The 15,765-nt window shown below is 35.4% G+C and overlaps 1 protein-coding gene across 8 annotated transcripts in view; it reads right to left on the bottom strand.

Annotated features, from left to right (window-relative positions):
• Positions 1-6,710: 6,710 nt before the first annotated feature.
• The window catches only part of LOC129249198 (uncharacterized), a 158,762-nt gene continuing 149,707 nt past the window's right edge, over positions 6,711-15,765 (bottom strand). For all 8 annotated transcript variants that reach the window (XM_054888872.1, XM_054888878.1, XM_054888879.1 and 5 more), the window contains 2 exons: positions 11,371-12,282; positions 6,711-9,105 (listed from right to left, as the gene is read on the bottom strand). In XM_054888872.1, coding sequence (XP_054744847.1) covers positions 7,303-9,105; positions 11,371-12,282 — 2,715 coding nt within the window. In that variant the 3' untranslated portion in view covers positions 6,711-7,302. The remainder of the gene's footprint in view (positions 9,106-11,370; positions 12,283-15,765) is intronic.

Raw genomic sequence — 15,765 nt, 5'->3', positions numbered from 1 at the left:
GGCTTCGTTGGCTGGGTTATGTCGTCCGAATGGATACAAACGCCCCGACTCTGAAAGTGTTCGATGCGGTAACAGCTGGTGGCAGCTGAGATACCAGAAAGCCTCTAGGAGGAGAAGTACTTGGCTTTGCTTGGTGAGTCCAACTGGAAGCTTTGGCGCGCTTTGCTCAAATAATCCTCATAAAGTTCTACTATAAAGCATTGACAAAATAATATTGTTGGACTTCTTTCTTTGGAGTTATTTCAAAGAAAAGGTGTAGGTTGATAAGCCAGCAACAATTCAAGAGCTAAAGGATGAGATAATTCAGCACATTAACGGTATAGAACCTCAATTATGCCTCAGTGTCATCGAAAATTTGGACCATCGGATGGAGGTGTGCCGCCGAGATCTCGGCGGTCATTTGGCCAATATTTTGATCCACACGTAATTGAATTATAACAATATTATCATAATAAAGAGAAATGACAATAATTCCCTAAAAAAAATGTATTTTATTCAAAATCAACACCGGCCCTTAAAACTTAACCACACTTTATAACCACTGATCCAATTTATGATTCCTGTAGAACTGATTTCGATTATTGGCTCTGGCCCTTGTAGGGGAACCGCTGATCCGCAGTTGGCAAATTCATCGGCAATTTAATTTCCTTGAAGACCGCGGTGTCGTGGAACCCATATAAGTACAGGTTTATTCCGTCTTGCGACAGAATTAAGCTCACACTCTTGAACCATCTTCGAGGTTTGCTTCGCGCCCCCCAGGGCATTCAGTGCAGCCTGACTGTCACTGAAAACTCCAATCTGTTTCCCGCTCCATCTCCTCTCGATTATCCATTCGGCTACTTTTAGGATGGCAAAAATTTTTGTTTGGAAAACAGTGGCCATTTCCCCCATAGCATAGTTGTACTTATAACTATCGTTTAAGTACCATTCGGCTCCAGACCCTATTTCATTCTTGGACCCATCTGTAAAGAAAATATCCGTCAAAACTCCCTGAATGTATTCTGGATCAAACATCAAATTGCCTTACAATTGAATCTATGGGTATCAGGTCGTCTTTAGGTGCCAAAAACAGTGGATGCTGCTCAGATAGCAGCTTAAAGATTTTTCTGTGTCCCGAAGCTCCGTCTTCGTGCCAGAAACCATATTTATGGAGTCTACACATAGCTTTTATTGCTTCCTGTTGTATCTTAAGCTCCAAGGGGAGCAAATCATAGCATTTAGCGCATCACCAGAGGTTGTACTCATGACACCCGTGATGCATAAACATACACTTCTTTGCAGCCTGTATAGTTCCCGGATTATGGACTTAACCATAGTCCGTCGCCACCAGACCACAGTGGCGTAAGTGATGATTGGTCTGATAAGTGCTGTGTATATCTATAGGACCACACCAGGTTTCAGACCCCAGGTTTTACTACTCATGATGTTCTTCCAAGATTATTTTCTATTTCAATCAAAAAATCTAAATTTGTTGTACTGTGTAATTACTATGAAACGTTTTTTGTTTTGTGTAAATTGCTTTTTATTGAAGATTCTCTTAATTTTGCATATGAAGATTTTGTACATTTTTCATTATTTTTATAGATATATTTTTTTTTTGTTTGCCTTCTCTATAAATAATTTTTGTAATTATTAAATGTTTACTTTACTTTGTATATTAGACACTAATACACACATGTGTATGTGTGTGTACATAATTACATACGTACGATAATACACTTTCTCGGTATATATGCTTGCATTCCTTCGACTTTTATTTTTATTTAACAATATTTAAGTGTCTCATTTTATATTTTTATATTAAATTTTTTTAGCGTAATATTCATAAGTTTTTAATTAATAGGTGCTTGTACAATATATTTCTAGGTATATGTGTGTATGTCTATAAATCTATAAATGTATGTAGATCCATCTAAACTAAATATATGGCCCCGCTATTCCACATGTGCTGTTGTTGTTTTTTTGTTTTACTTGTAAGTTAAGTTGTAAAATATTTTTTTGTTTGTTTTTCAGTTTATTTTTTGGCGAATATTGGATTTATTCGTGTGAAATTAAGTTGTTTATGAAAACTATCGACAATTTTTCCTTTTCTTGGGAGATTTTTGCCGGGCGGAACGTGCTGAAAAATTTGTTTTTTTGTAGGTCAATAATTATTTTTTTTAACTAAAAATACGCGCAAATTTCAAACTTAGCTGTGCTGTAAATTTTTGAGGCGTACGCGTTTTTTATAGCAAGCAGTAAAAGTAATTTTTGCTTATAAAAGTGCATAGAAAATATTTTGTGCATCCACAAAACTTTTTTTTAATTTTTTAGACTTGTTAACGAATGAATGTACAAATACTACGAATTTTCTACAAGTTTACGCTAAATGGGGATCAAAATTTGAAAATTTGAAATTGAAAAAATGAATTTTAAAAGTAAAGCTCAACAAAAATGTATTTTTTATATTTGAATACATATTTTTCCTGTTTTGTCTAAAACATTCTGACAAAGTTTTATAGAATTCCATGACAAAAATTTATACAATGCCAAGTTTTTGATTTGGGAAGTTTAAAAAATTTGTTTTTGTGTAAGTAGAAAAGCAAGAAAAATTATTACTTTTTTAAAATTCGATGCTACTAACCGAAAATTGTATTAACTACTTTTCGAAATCTTACATGTCGGAAGAAAAATCTGTATAATGTCAGTTTTCTGATTTGGAAAATTTAAAAAATTAATATTTTGTAATAAAAAAAAAAATTAATTTTTTTAATTAATAATGTCAGTTTTCTGATTTGGAAAATTTAAAAAATTAATATTTTGTAATTTAAAAAAAAAAAATTAATTTTTTTAAATTCGATGCTACGCCGAAAATTGGACGCTACTTCTTTTAAATCTTACATTTCGGAAGAAAAAACTATACAATTCCAGGTTTTTGAGCTGGAGAAATTTAAAAAATTAGTATTTGGTAATTAGAAAAACAAGAAAAATTATTAAATTTTTAAATTTCGATGTATGTAACTAATCGAAAAATGGATTACAAATTTTTTGGAATCTTACATTTCGGGAGGAAAGTCTGTACAATGCCAGGTTTTTGATTTGGGAAATTAAAAAAATTAGCCTTTTGTAATTAGAAAAAAAAAATTTTTTTTTGTGTTTGGTTTAGTGCTGAAATTCGCTGCTACTAACCCAAAATTGGACAATTTTTTGAAATTTTACATTTCGGTAGAAAAATCCGTACAATGCAAATTTTTGGATTTATGCGAATTTAAAAAATTATATTTTGTAATGAGAAAAAAAAAATTATTGCATTTTTCAATTCGCTGCGACTAATCGAAAATTCGAAACATTTTTTTAAAATCTTACATTTCCGAGACATATGTATTTCCAAAGTGAATTTGTTAATGGTGGTGTTGGTAAATTAGCTGCTTTGTTTTTTTTCTTTCGCTTTGCTCATGAGGCTGTCAGCACAGAATAAAGCAAGGCGAATTGATTCTTTGTTTTCTACTTTTCCAATACTTTGCCGTGACAATTAAACGCACAAAACATTGTTGTTGGTGTAGTGCCACCATCTTTAATAAATGCGCCTTGCATATTTCTATAAAATTTCTATTTAAGTTTTTTTCAAAAATGAGTTTTCGCTGGTTTTGTGTTTTTAAGAATTTTATGAGGTAAGTGGAACATTTTGTATATCAGTTTTCGAAACTGCGCTAAATTTTCGGTAACGAAATTTTTTTTTTTAACTAACCAAATTTGCTTAAAGATTTCTTAGAGCAGCCAGTGCTAAAAGCAAAATTATATCCTACAGTTAAGTATTTCACACTATTGAACCTGCCGTTAGACATCATTTTCAAAACCTACGGTTGGACAACCGGGTCTGGTCTTTTCGCTCTGATCGTGGATCCTTTTTAAAAGGTTAATCATTTACACTGCCAGAAATCAAATACATTAACGAGACCAAAGCAAGACAAGTTATGTCGAGGCTCTATACGCCGGCAAAATTTAGGAGGGCACAAGGAAAAAAAATCCATAAATTGATAGAAAATTAAATTTTTAGAAGCCACCTGGAAGCTCAAGTCGTTAACTATAATAGAAATATGTGAATCCACGTCCACAGTCGAAAAGCCAGCATGGCCAGATAATTAAAATAAGCTTTCTTCAAAGAATTTCGGTAGCTCGAAAACTCAGGTAAGGTATCGAAAATTTTAATATCTATGTATTTTCTTTTTGTCAACTCGCGTTCTGCCTTCTTTTGTCACCTCTCCTCCTAGCAGCAGTACTGCCTTCCAAAATACCAGCACAGCTAATATCCTTGCATACGATTTCCGCAATGAATTTCTAAATTAGTGGCTGACTTCTCAAAACAAAAATTGCGGTTTATAAAATGCAAAATTTAGGTTTTTTTTAACGCTGCAGCGAAAAAGTTACTTCGTTGTCAAGTATTTCGAAATGCATAACGACCGAAGACAGTCAACTCATACACTCAAAATACTTTGCCATAGCAACCAGCGAGGAAGTAATAAAATCAATTGGGCGCAAAAGATCGCAAGGTCGAAATGCAAACCTCCATTATGCTCAAAAAAATTGTTGCTTTGTTTACCAACATTGCGTTGTTGTTAGATTGTAGAAGTCAGCCGCAATTCTTTACATTTCTACAAAAACTAAAGTGCGATTTGTGCTGAAAAATAATTGAAAAAAAAATGCATCTCAAAAACAACTGCATTCCCAACATTAAAGTGCATACATGTGTATGTGCGCACGCATACATAATTAGTATTCAATACATATCTACAAATAATAATATAAGGTATATTTTTTTTCTATATACAGTCACATCACTTGGCTGTGACTCCTCGCAGTTGCATTTACTCTGCTCACCAACTGCTCTTCTAATGACTACATTTTTATAATGATTTTATTTTAGTAAAATTGTGCATAGTGCATTTAATTTAAATTTAATTAATTCTATTAAATTTCGTTAATGTCAGCACGTAAGTGCCGGCCATTGAAAGGACTGAAATTTTCGATTTAGAAATAAATGACTATATAACTACTCATTTTTTTCGCAAGCATTCGCTTAATTGCAAATGCACTGTACATACATACAAGTAAACACATATAAATAATTGCTCGAGGCAATTCAAATTTTAATTGCTTGCTAATATACTTACTTACAATTTACAAAGAGCTAAGGCTAAGAATTCATAAAAATTACTGTAATAAACAATGAAAATTAAATAATAAACAATAAAAGTTGGCGCTTTCGCAATAAATGTTAATTAATTACATATTTATACGTATAAGCACGTGTTTACTAGTATATTTTGCATACATATAAATAAATTTACATATAATTTTTATGATTTTTCTTTGCTCATTTTGCACAATTTTTAGTAGCTAATTTATTTAGTGCAACTAAATAGGTTTTGTTATTTTATGTAATAATTGCAGTTAACATTTTTGAATTCAATTTTAAAAATCACAGTTTTATTATAACTATTAGTTGAGAGCGCACAAACTTGCGGTAGTTTGCGGAGTAGAACACCGATTTCTACTGCTCTTCATTTTTTGACTTTAATTAACAGCCAATTTTTTCTATATATTTTACTTCATTTTTTTTTTCTTTTTTTCAATAGAGCCGCACACACATTTGCACCAAAGAAAATGATTTCAAACAAGCCGTTAAGTATTATTTGAATATTTCAAAAAAAAAATCTTAATTTATTTTTATAATTGGACATTATTGGTTTTTACTTTGAATTACTTTGAAAACTTGCGCCCGAAATGCGCTGAGAAAAAATAACTCAACTTAATAGGCTAAATAACTTAAAAATATTGACAACTATAGTTATTTTAAAGATTATTTTAAAGTATTAGAAATGATAAAAATATGAAAGTTGCTCGCTATATTCTTCAGCTGAATATTTGCTTACGTTTTATGGAAACCAATCAAGGCGAATCTATTAAAGGTGGTATCGGCAAATCAGCTGATTTGTTTTTTTCTTTCGCCGTGTCCATGTGGCTGTCAGCCCAGAATGAAACAAGGCGAATTCATTCTTTGTTTTTTACTTTACTTTACCATTACTTTGCTTGGATATTCAAACGTACAAAAAACTGAATGCCACCTTTTATGAAAGATTTACTGATCTAAACGCCAAAATCAGTTGAAGTCAATTAAATTTTTTTTCTTTTAATTCTGGAACATAGGAGCCGAGTCCTATTGGATCATAGGGTATTTCATTGGGCGTTAAATTAATTGCTTTGTCAAACTTGCATAGACATTTACAACATGAGCGTGCCTGTGTGTGTGTGTAAAATGTATTGAAATAACCGTTTAAAATGTGCATTTTGCACTCATTTGCGCGTTTACTCGATAAACAACAGAAATTATTTTATATTTAATTTGAATTAGTAATTAAAATTACAATTTGCTGCTACAGCTAAACAAAACAAAAAAAAAAAATAAAAAAAATATATTAATAAAAAAAAAAAAAAATAAAAAAAATTATTATATAATAAAAAATAATAAAAAAAAAAATCATATACATACATACCACATAACCTGAAAAGCACTTTGGATTCAGCTCTTCAAAAGGTACATCTAAACAAATTCTAAGCATAACTCAATTGTATTTAATCAAAGAAATAACATTTTTTTAAAAACACTTATGTTTTTTTTAGCAATTTAAATACACAATACAATAAAAAAAAAAAAAACAAATTATTGCGCATTATTGCATACGCATACTGCATTTCTTGCATTAATTCACAAGTAACATAAAAAAAGAGCAGCAGCAAAACTACGCCAGCTAAAACATGCGATATTAGCAAAGACAGTCGCGTCCAAGGCGAATTGTGTGCTCTTCACAAACAAGTTATTCCCCTTACTTTTGTTCGTTTATTCATGGGATCTGACGACACAGCGAATTCGAAAGATGTAACCTTGTATTCTATTATCTTTGAGTCGCGTCTATGTTATATGAAGAATTTGAATTTGTATGCGACGACCAAGGTTTGAAGCTGTTACAACAAAAACAACAATCGGTTGAAACCCCGCTTAAGGAATGGTTCAACTTTTTGATAGCCCTTATTTCGCTAAGCATTCAAGAAGCAAAAATAATAACAGCAGTGCCATTCTGCATTTTCCACCCATCATTTGTCACATGTTTAGATCATTTATCTAGCTTAAATACTAATTACGAAGTTTTTAGAGCGCCGCGCCCAACTCCGCTCGCTTAAAGTACAGCTCCTCACTTAATTTGCGCCTGCGCTCCCCTTTCTACATGGCTACAGACTCACACATACTCGCTAACCACTACAGCATTAATTTCTACTTATAACTTGACCAGTTTTCGCATTTACTAATATGGTTTTATGGCTTTGTTGTTGTTGTGCGCCACTGTCAGCTTGTTCGTCACAATTGCTGTTATGGCTGTTGTTGTTGTTATTGTTCGTATTCCCGCTACCGCCAATACTATTTAGATGATTGGCGGTGTTGCTGTTATTACGACTAATGCGTCGCCGCAGGCGATCACTGATATTTTCGCAGTTACTTGCATTGCTGTTGGCGTTGTTGCTCTGGCCGCCACCACTTTCGCGCTTGATGCTCAAACAGCCATCGGTTTTGTAGAGTATAATTTTGTTACAGGGCTTTTTGATGTTTTCAGCTGTTGCGACTGTTGATTTCTCCACCACTTTTTCGTCGCTATCTACTTTTGCTTTAGAGTTGTTGGTTTTCGACGCACTTGTCAGCTGCTGTTGCTGCTCCTTCACCACATTCTCGTTGATAACATGCTCTTCATTATTGTTGTTGTGCTCCTCTTTAATATTTAATTGCAGCGCTGCCCTTGCGTTCGGCGCTTCTTGCTCTTCTGTGTCTGCCGCCGCTTTCGTTCTATAGCCGCTTTGCCGTGCGCGCTCTTCTTTATGCAACTCATTCTCAACGTCTTTGTCGTCGTCTGCCTCATCGCGTTCGACACTCAATTCCAAATTGTCGTAGGAGGTGAAGAATGCCACGGACTTTAGTTTTTCCACCGCGTTGAAATGCACGCGTGTGTGCTCCTCAATGTGCTCCTGTTTGCTGTCTGTGTAATCGCAGTGTTCACAGGTGTAGGCCTCCTTCTGGTTGCTAATGCAAATGTGATGTTGCAAGTGTGCCTTGTAAAGCGTTGTATGCTTGGTTTCATAGGGACAATACAGACATTTCTCAACCGGCGCTGGCGATGCTACGCTAGATGTGAAATCGCTGCCGCCATCCACCGCCAGATCGCTGGTGGCTACCGAAGCGCTGGTCGATGGCATATTCGACGAATCATCGGCGTCGGCTAGCTCTTTAGGCGTGGGTGTGGATGTTGGCGAGCTACGCAATGCGCCACTGCTACTGCCCATGCCCGACTCGAGTTGCTTCTTCAGCAGTGAATTGGCGTTATCGAAATGCGCTGCACCCGTCGCCGTTGATGTTGTCATCTTTGCGGGCGTTACTGAGGAGGAAGAGATGCTCGCATGTTGCTGCTGCTGCAGTTGATCTTTGCATTGATCATTCAACTCGTTGTCGACTATCCAAATCGTCTCAGGTGCCTGCTGTAAGCTTTTCGCTAAGGTAATTTGCATCAGTTTGGGCGGCGCATATTGTAAATCCTCTTGCACGTGCTTGTATAGTTCGGCACATTTGTCTTGGTAGTGCTGTGTATGCACATAACGGTGTTTTTGCAGTTGTGCGTCGTGTACGGCGTCGTAATCGCAAAATTCGCATTTGAAGGCAGGTTGTGGAGGTGGCGTTTGTGTGGCGTTGGCGGCATTGTCCAACACATCGCTTGCGTTGTGGCATTTGATGTGGTCTTCTAATTCCGCCTTGGCGTTCCAGGTATCGTTGTATTTTTGGATGTAACGCGCTGGGCATTTTGGACAATAAAGTATGCATTTCATTTGGCTTTCAGTTGCAGTAGGCGGATGTTGGTGGGGGTGCTGTTGTTGTTGTTGCGCGTTTTGTGCAGATGCTTGTTGTGTTTGGCATTGTTGCTGCAGCTGTTTTTGATTTTGTTGTTGTTGCTGGTGTTGGACAGCAGTTATTTTTTGCTTCAGAGCTGTCAGATCAATGGCTAGCGGGGAGGAGAGTGAAGATTGGTCCTAGAAAGAAATTGTTTTGCTTTGTTTTAATTAAAATAGTTTCACATGAAAATTATTTGATTTAGGCCAATCGACTGGTATACTCAATGGATTTATAAATTCGTTTAGCGCTCATTTGCTGCGAGAATGTGATAATGAAAAAAATAAAAATTCTGATAAGTACTCGCGAGCGCGAGCTCTACCTGTATGCCCTTTAAAAAATTGACGGCGATATCTATAGACAGTAGGTCTGGTCATGAAGTAAATAAATTGTATAAATTGTTGTTGTTACAAATTATCAAGTTTTGGTGTTCATGTATTCAAACAACTTGCAAAGTAGGGGAAAGTGAGAGAGCCAAATGACATATCATATCACATTTTGAGGGGAAGCTATGTTTTTACTGGTTAAATTTTTACTCGTAAAAATATGCAAGTGAGAACAACAGCTGATCGCAAAGTAAAAATAAACACAAATTTAAATTTTCGAATTTTGTAAAAGTTCTAAAGTTAAATAAAAATTGTGATTAAAATTATGATACTGTATAAAGTTGATTTCAAGCCATATAATATATAGGAATCGGCCAATTATATAGAAACATTCTCAACTACAGCCTTCCGCAAGAGAATTCGAAAGCATTGAAGGTATTATTGCGTTTTATGTTTGTATTCTTTGTTATTAACTAAATTGGTTAAAAAAAAAAAACTAAAGAAACCTGTGATTGCCGCAATACAATGGCTAATGGAATTTTCTTCTTCTGACAGCGAAGATGAAATGGAATAAATTATTGTGGACGAAATAAAATCATCTGATGTTAAGCTCATTATTTTGCATTTTATTTGTAATATTTTTTTTGAACTAATTTTTTTTTAATTTAACACGAAGTAGCTCCACTGAAATTTTTTTACCTTTTGCGATTTTTCTCGCCAACAATTTAATCAGCTGTTCGTAAACTTGCAAATTATTACTGCTTTTGAGCTCATGTACTTTGTTTTTGATATTTTTCTCTTCGAGAGCGAATTCTCGGAAATTAAGTTTCTGGCAAATTATTGAATACTTTTTTAATGAACAGATCTGTTGACGGCAATGTCTATTAACAGTATCTCATTAGATGAAGATGAAATGCTGTATTGACTTAGAGAGGCATAGATAGGTAGGTAGAAGTGGCAGATGGTCTTTAAATTATAGTAAATTGAAAGCTTTGAGGCCGTTTTTCGATTTTTTGAGTTATGATGTTCTTACAGCAACCGAGCAATCATAAAATTGGAGCTTTCTTATATGCATTTCGTCTTCCTAGCTGAAACCTCTGCTGTATACAAAGCAGCAAAAACCTTACCGTTTTTGTTGATAGTCAAGCATTGTTCAAGGCATTGGCCTCAGCGCGCATCAATTCAAGTTGTGTTAAAGAACGCATTAGGTCGCTTTCGCTTATGCAACAAGTCCACACCAAACTTTGTTGGATCCCCGGCCACTCTGGAGTGGAGGGAAATGAAAGAGCGGATGAGTGTGCAAGGAAAGGCTTTGAGCTTGAGTGGTCGAGGAAATAAGCATTCCTCTAAACGAACTGTACACTGCGATTGAATTGAGCGTAAGCGCGGAAACCAATAGAAAGTGGTCTCTGATTACTAACTGCAGGGCCTCCAAAGCGTTCTGGCCAAAACTGAATCTTAAAAGCACACAATGTCTGCTTGGATTCAACAAATCAACTACCAGTGACCTCACAGGTGCACTATTGGCACCCTAGCCAGTAGAATGGGTGTACCTGATAATGACTTATGCAGGAGTTGTGAAGATGAAGAAGAAATTGAGTGGGTATAACACCTCCTCTGTGAATGTCCTGCACTTCAAAGAAGCCGTGCCAAATATCTTGCCGATTATGTCTTTGAAGATCTGGGAAATTTGCAAAATATTTCACTGGAGGGACCTGGAGTTACCTTCTTAAAAAATCTAAGTGGCTTAAGCAACTTAGTTAGGGGATGAAAATCAAATGCAGGTACCACCATGAGCTTTAGGGCAATCGAGTGTCTTATCTTAGGCAAGCAACCTGAGTCACAGCACCACATAGGATCTTTCTTATACTATCTAATCACTGGAAAGTACTAAATTTCTCTACCTATTCCTATTATTTGTATATCTTAATGATGAATATTTCTATGTAGAAGGTCCTAATAAGCTATAATGCCCCCACACAAGCAAAGACTTGATGCCAAGTATAAAAAGTATCAACTGCTTTCTATGGAGTATCGGTTGAATAAAGAATTCACCTAAAAAAATATCAATGGCCTTACCTGTTGTGCTTGTGCCACGGCGGCCAATTGCAAGGCCATGCTGAAATCCATGGAATTAATGGCAGCACTCATATTGCTCAATTGACTGGACGCACTCAAATTATGTTGCTGGTGCACTGTGCGCATGTGACTGCTCAAATGCTGCTTCTTGGCACACACGAAAGTGCACAACGAACACTCGTACTGAGTCGGCTTGTGCAACGAGATGTGGTAGTTCATCTGCGACTTGCTCTCCGAGATGTACGGACACAGTGGACACTTTTGCTGTTTGCACTTCGAGTTCAGCTGCTGCTGCTGTTGCAGTTGTTGTTGCTGCTGTGGCTGCGGTTGTACCTGTGCCTGCGCATGCGACTGGGCAGCATTGCTAACACCCGGCGGCAGACGAGTAATTTCAATTTGATCATTTTGTTGCAATTGTTGATGCAATAACAAATCTTCGCTGCTGAGCCCAAGAGCAGCAGCTGCTGCAACGGCAGCGGCAGCCGAACCATTGCCGGTTGAATTTGCAGCAGCAGCAGCTGCGGCCTTGTAAGTGGCTGCTATATAGGCAGCGGCAGCTTGCTGCAGCTCCTGTGGTGTGGTGGCTGCGTTAGCGGCAGCGGTGCCGGCGAGTGGTGAATGTAATAGATGTTGCTCGTTTTTGTTATTGCTCATAAGTACCGAGTGACTTGGGGGACCACCGGCAATGCTGCTTATATGTGGCGGTTGTTGTTGTTGTTGCTGTTGCTGCTGCTGCTGCTGTTGGTGTTGTTGTTGCTGTAAAGCTTTAAGTGTTAGCCCGTAGTTGGACTCGTTGGAAGCGCCATTGCCGAGTGGCCGGTAGATGGGCGGTGCATGGCGTTCGTTGGCGCTCGCGGTGCGATCAAGGGTTTCGATGCGTATGTCGCCAGCGTGTTTCAAGCGACAATGCCGCTGTGGATGAAAGAGATAGAGAGAGAGAGAGAGAGAGAGAAAGAGAGGGTTAGATTAACAAATTTCAACGGAAATATCTAGTAACGTAAGTATAAAATGTAAATAACAGACAAGAGAGTTTAAAACAAAATTTAAATAAAATAAATATTTTTGCAAATAAATATAAACATTTTTTTTGAATACAAAATATATACAAGCGCAAATGCTTGGACTAATATAAATATTACATTTGTATGCCTTATTTATACCGCATTAATAGTTAGAAATAAAAATTTAAATAAATGAAAAATATTTTTTTGGATACATAGAAAAGCATATGAGAGAACGGGACACTTCCTCGGCGTAGACACTTAGAACCTTTGCTTTGACTAGCACTTTGCGGACGCAGACATGGATAAAATGAGTTGCGATTTTTAGTTTTAATGCGCACCAAACACCTTTTACTAATTTATACATTTAACGGCTTGTCATGAAATTTGTGTTGAAATGAAAATATAAAGGTGTATACAATTTTGTGTGTTTTTTATATTAAAATATGCACCAAAGCCCAATTTAAAATGTTTACTTTTTTAATGGTGAATTTATTGTGGTTTATGATAAAAATTTAGCCAATAATGCAATAGTTCGTAGATAAAAGTTGAATGAATTTTTTTAGTTCTAACCAGCAACCAACGAAACCGTAATAAAAAATATAAAAAAATTATTCAAAGTAAATGATTTCTTTTAAACCAGTTAATGCGCTTTACACCCCTTTTACATCCCTTGGTTATTTGTATGCTGTTAATGTCATAAACAAAAGACAAAAATTAAATAAAATCGTCGTATATTTACCAGTGGGACGTTTACAATTTTCTATACAAACACAACAGTGGTTTCTATGATTTGTTAGGTGTTATTTTTTGTTTTGATTCTTGCGACGTGCAACAAAAGGACGCGACACAACGGGGATTCTCTGGCGCTAAAAAAAAATTATAACAATACTAAAAAAAGCAAATGTTGCAAAAGGGCGTCTGAAATTCTAAAACAAAAGATCGGGTACAAAGAGAATGGAAATAGATTACGAAATCTATCTCCGGCTGATTCGCTGAATTGATAGTTTGGAAATTAAAATTGGTTTTTTGCACTTTAACTCTCCGTTGGACACTGTTATTAAAACCTTCGGTTAGGTACCCGAGTCTGGCCATTTTCGTCCTGTTCTAGGATCCTAGTTAAAGGGTTATCCAGAAATCAATAGAAAATTAAATTTTAGGAAGCTACCTGGAAGCTCAAGTCGTTAGCTTTAATAGAAATTCGTTAAATTCGCGTCCAAAGTCGAAAAAGGCAGTCTGGCCGGACCCAGATGCCCGACGGTGAGTTAATGGCGAAGAACATAATACTATACATAAAGTAGGCCAGGTAATAAGCCTTGTTAGTTGGCGTAAAATTGTAAGGGCTTGATTAATATAAGGTGGCGCAAAATTAATCATCCAATTTTGTTTTTAAATAACTTGTTTACTAAATAAAAAAATAATAATTTTGAAAGATGGAAATTTTTTTCGACTGCTATGCGCTCCACTTTTTATGAATTTTTCGAAAGGGTGAAGAGATGATCTTGTAAATAAATACAAACTTGACTACTGAACAACCTTACAAATCTGACTAAAAACAAATAAAAATTAAATAATAATCAAGAATTCAGAAAACTCTAAATTTTTCATAAATATTCCGAAAGGGTGATTAATTTTGTGCCACTTTATAAATAAATTTTATTTATTTTTTATTTTATTTTATTTTATAAAGGTTTACATAACAATAAAATTATTATACAAACTAAAAGTAGTTCAGTGCTAGCATCGGAGGCTTTCGAATTCAATTTGGCCACACTCATCTATCTATGTGTGTCTTTAAATAAATAAAAACTTTACTACCTTACAAATCTGACTAAAATAAAAAATAAAATAATATTCAAGAACTCAAAAAATTCTAGATTTTTCATAAATCTTCCGTTAGGGTGATTAATTTGGTGCCACCTTGCAAATATATATGATACAAACTCTATTACTTAAGGGAGGGGTCTAGGGTTTGAGCATTTTTTTTAATGAATTTTTGAGACTTTGCTTTAGAGATATGAATAGTGAAAATGTATTTAAACTTTTTGTACATTATAAAGCATCATTTCAACAATATTGTACTAAATTTTTTTAAGAAAATATCGGGAAATAAGCCGGTGAGGTAACTTTTCCGAAAACGCCTTTTCCAAAAGGTGATTTGCGGTGACTATCGTATCTAGTTGTAGAATCACCTGAAATAAAAAAAACAGAACTATTTGGTTAAATTATCACCAAAACCTCCCCCCCACGGGCTCCGATTTTTTTTTTTTTTTCATTTTTACGTTGCCAGCGCGTTTTTGAAGCAAAAAGTGCGATTTTCACTGATTTTTTCGCTGTATAAGTGGAAACCGCCCTTAATGTAAAACAAAAAAGTGAAAAATCTCTCAGTGGGGGGGAGGTATTTTATATATAGAAGTTGTATACCAAATTTGAAAAGGATCGGTTAAATATTGTTGAAGTTCTAATAGTCACGGGCTTTGAAAAAGTGGTTTCGAGAAAAACGCGTTTGAAAAACACGCTCCGCTCGCATCTGTCGCAGAGGAGTGGGGACAAAAACGTCTATAACTCCAAAAGTTTTGCTCCGATTGAGCTGAAATTTTGGGACAATATTTTTGAGATGATTTACTATAAGAAAAAGCTATTTCCAAAAAATCGATTTTTTGAAAGTCAAACCCTAGACCCCTCCCTTAACAATCTTACAAATTTGACTCAAAAAAAGTAAAAGTAAGTAAGTAAAATAAGAATCAAGAATTCAGAAAATTATAGATTTTTCACCGTCCATCTTTTGAAGATAAAGTAACGCCAATATTCTTGCTGATCATCAAGCGAATTCAATTTGTCCACACCCATCTATCTATGTGTGCCTTTAAAACTACAGTGGCCCGAATTCAAACATTTACCTACTCGAAAATTCTTTAATTAATTTAAGTAACTTTGCGTAATATATGGCAAACTTTATTAGCAGTTAGTTAAAACTTATCTTAACTTAAGAAATTTAAGAAGCTGTAGCTTTAGATGCTGAAGCTACACTTAGTGGTGCCGTAGCCACAACGCCATTGCAGCATTTGTCGATTAGTCATGCCTTAGCCATAAGCAGCTTATATTGAAGTAGAAGAACATATCAGAACAGCTGATTGATATGGTTACGGTTATGGCCACTAATTATAGCTTTAAGTTTCGTGCTTACTTAAATTGAAAGTTGTGAGAGAATCGGGCCTGCATTATCAACGATTTCGAAATTCTTAAAAATAAATGCAAGGCGAATCTCTTCAAGGTGGTATCCAATAATGATAGAATACAAGATTGCGCCTTCCGAATTCGCCGTGTCGTAAGAGCTCATGAATAAACAAGAATAAGGAAGGGGAATTGCTTGTTTGTGAAGAAGAAGAGTAGG

The sequence above is a fragment of the Anastrepha obliqua genome, chromosome 5 (genome assembly GCF_027943255.1).
Source record: "Anastrepha obliqua isolate idAnaObli1 chromosome 5, idAnaObli1_1.0, whole genome shotgun sequence".
Taxonomy (NCBI): domain Eukaryota; kingdom Metazoa; phylum Arthropoda; class Insecta; order Diptera; family Tephritidae; genus Anastrepha; species Anastrepha obliqua.
This window is presented reverse-complemented; position numbering and strand designations above follow the sequence as displayed.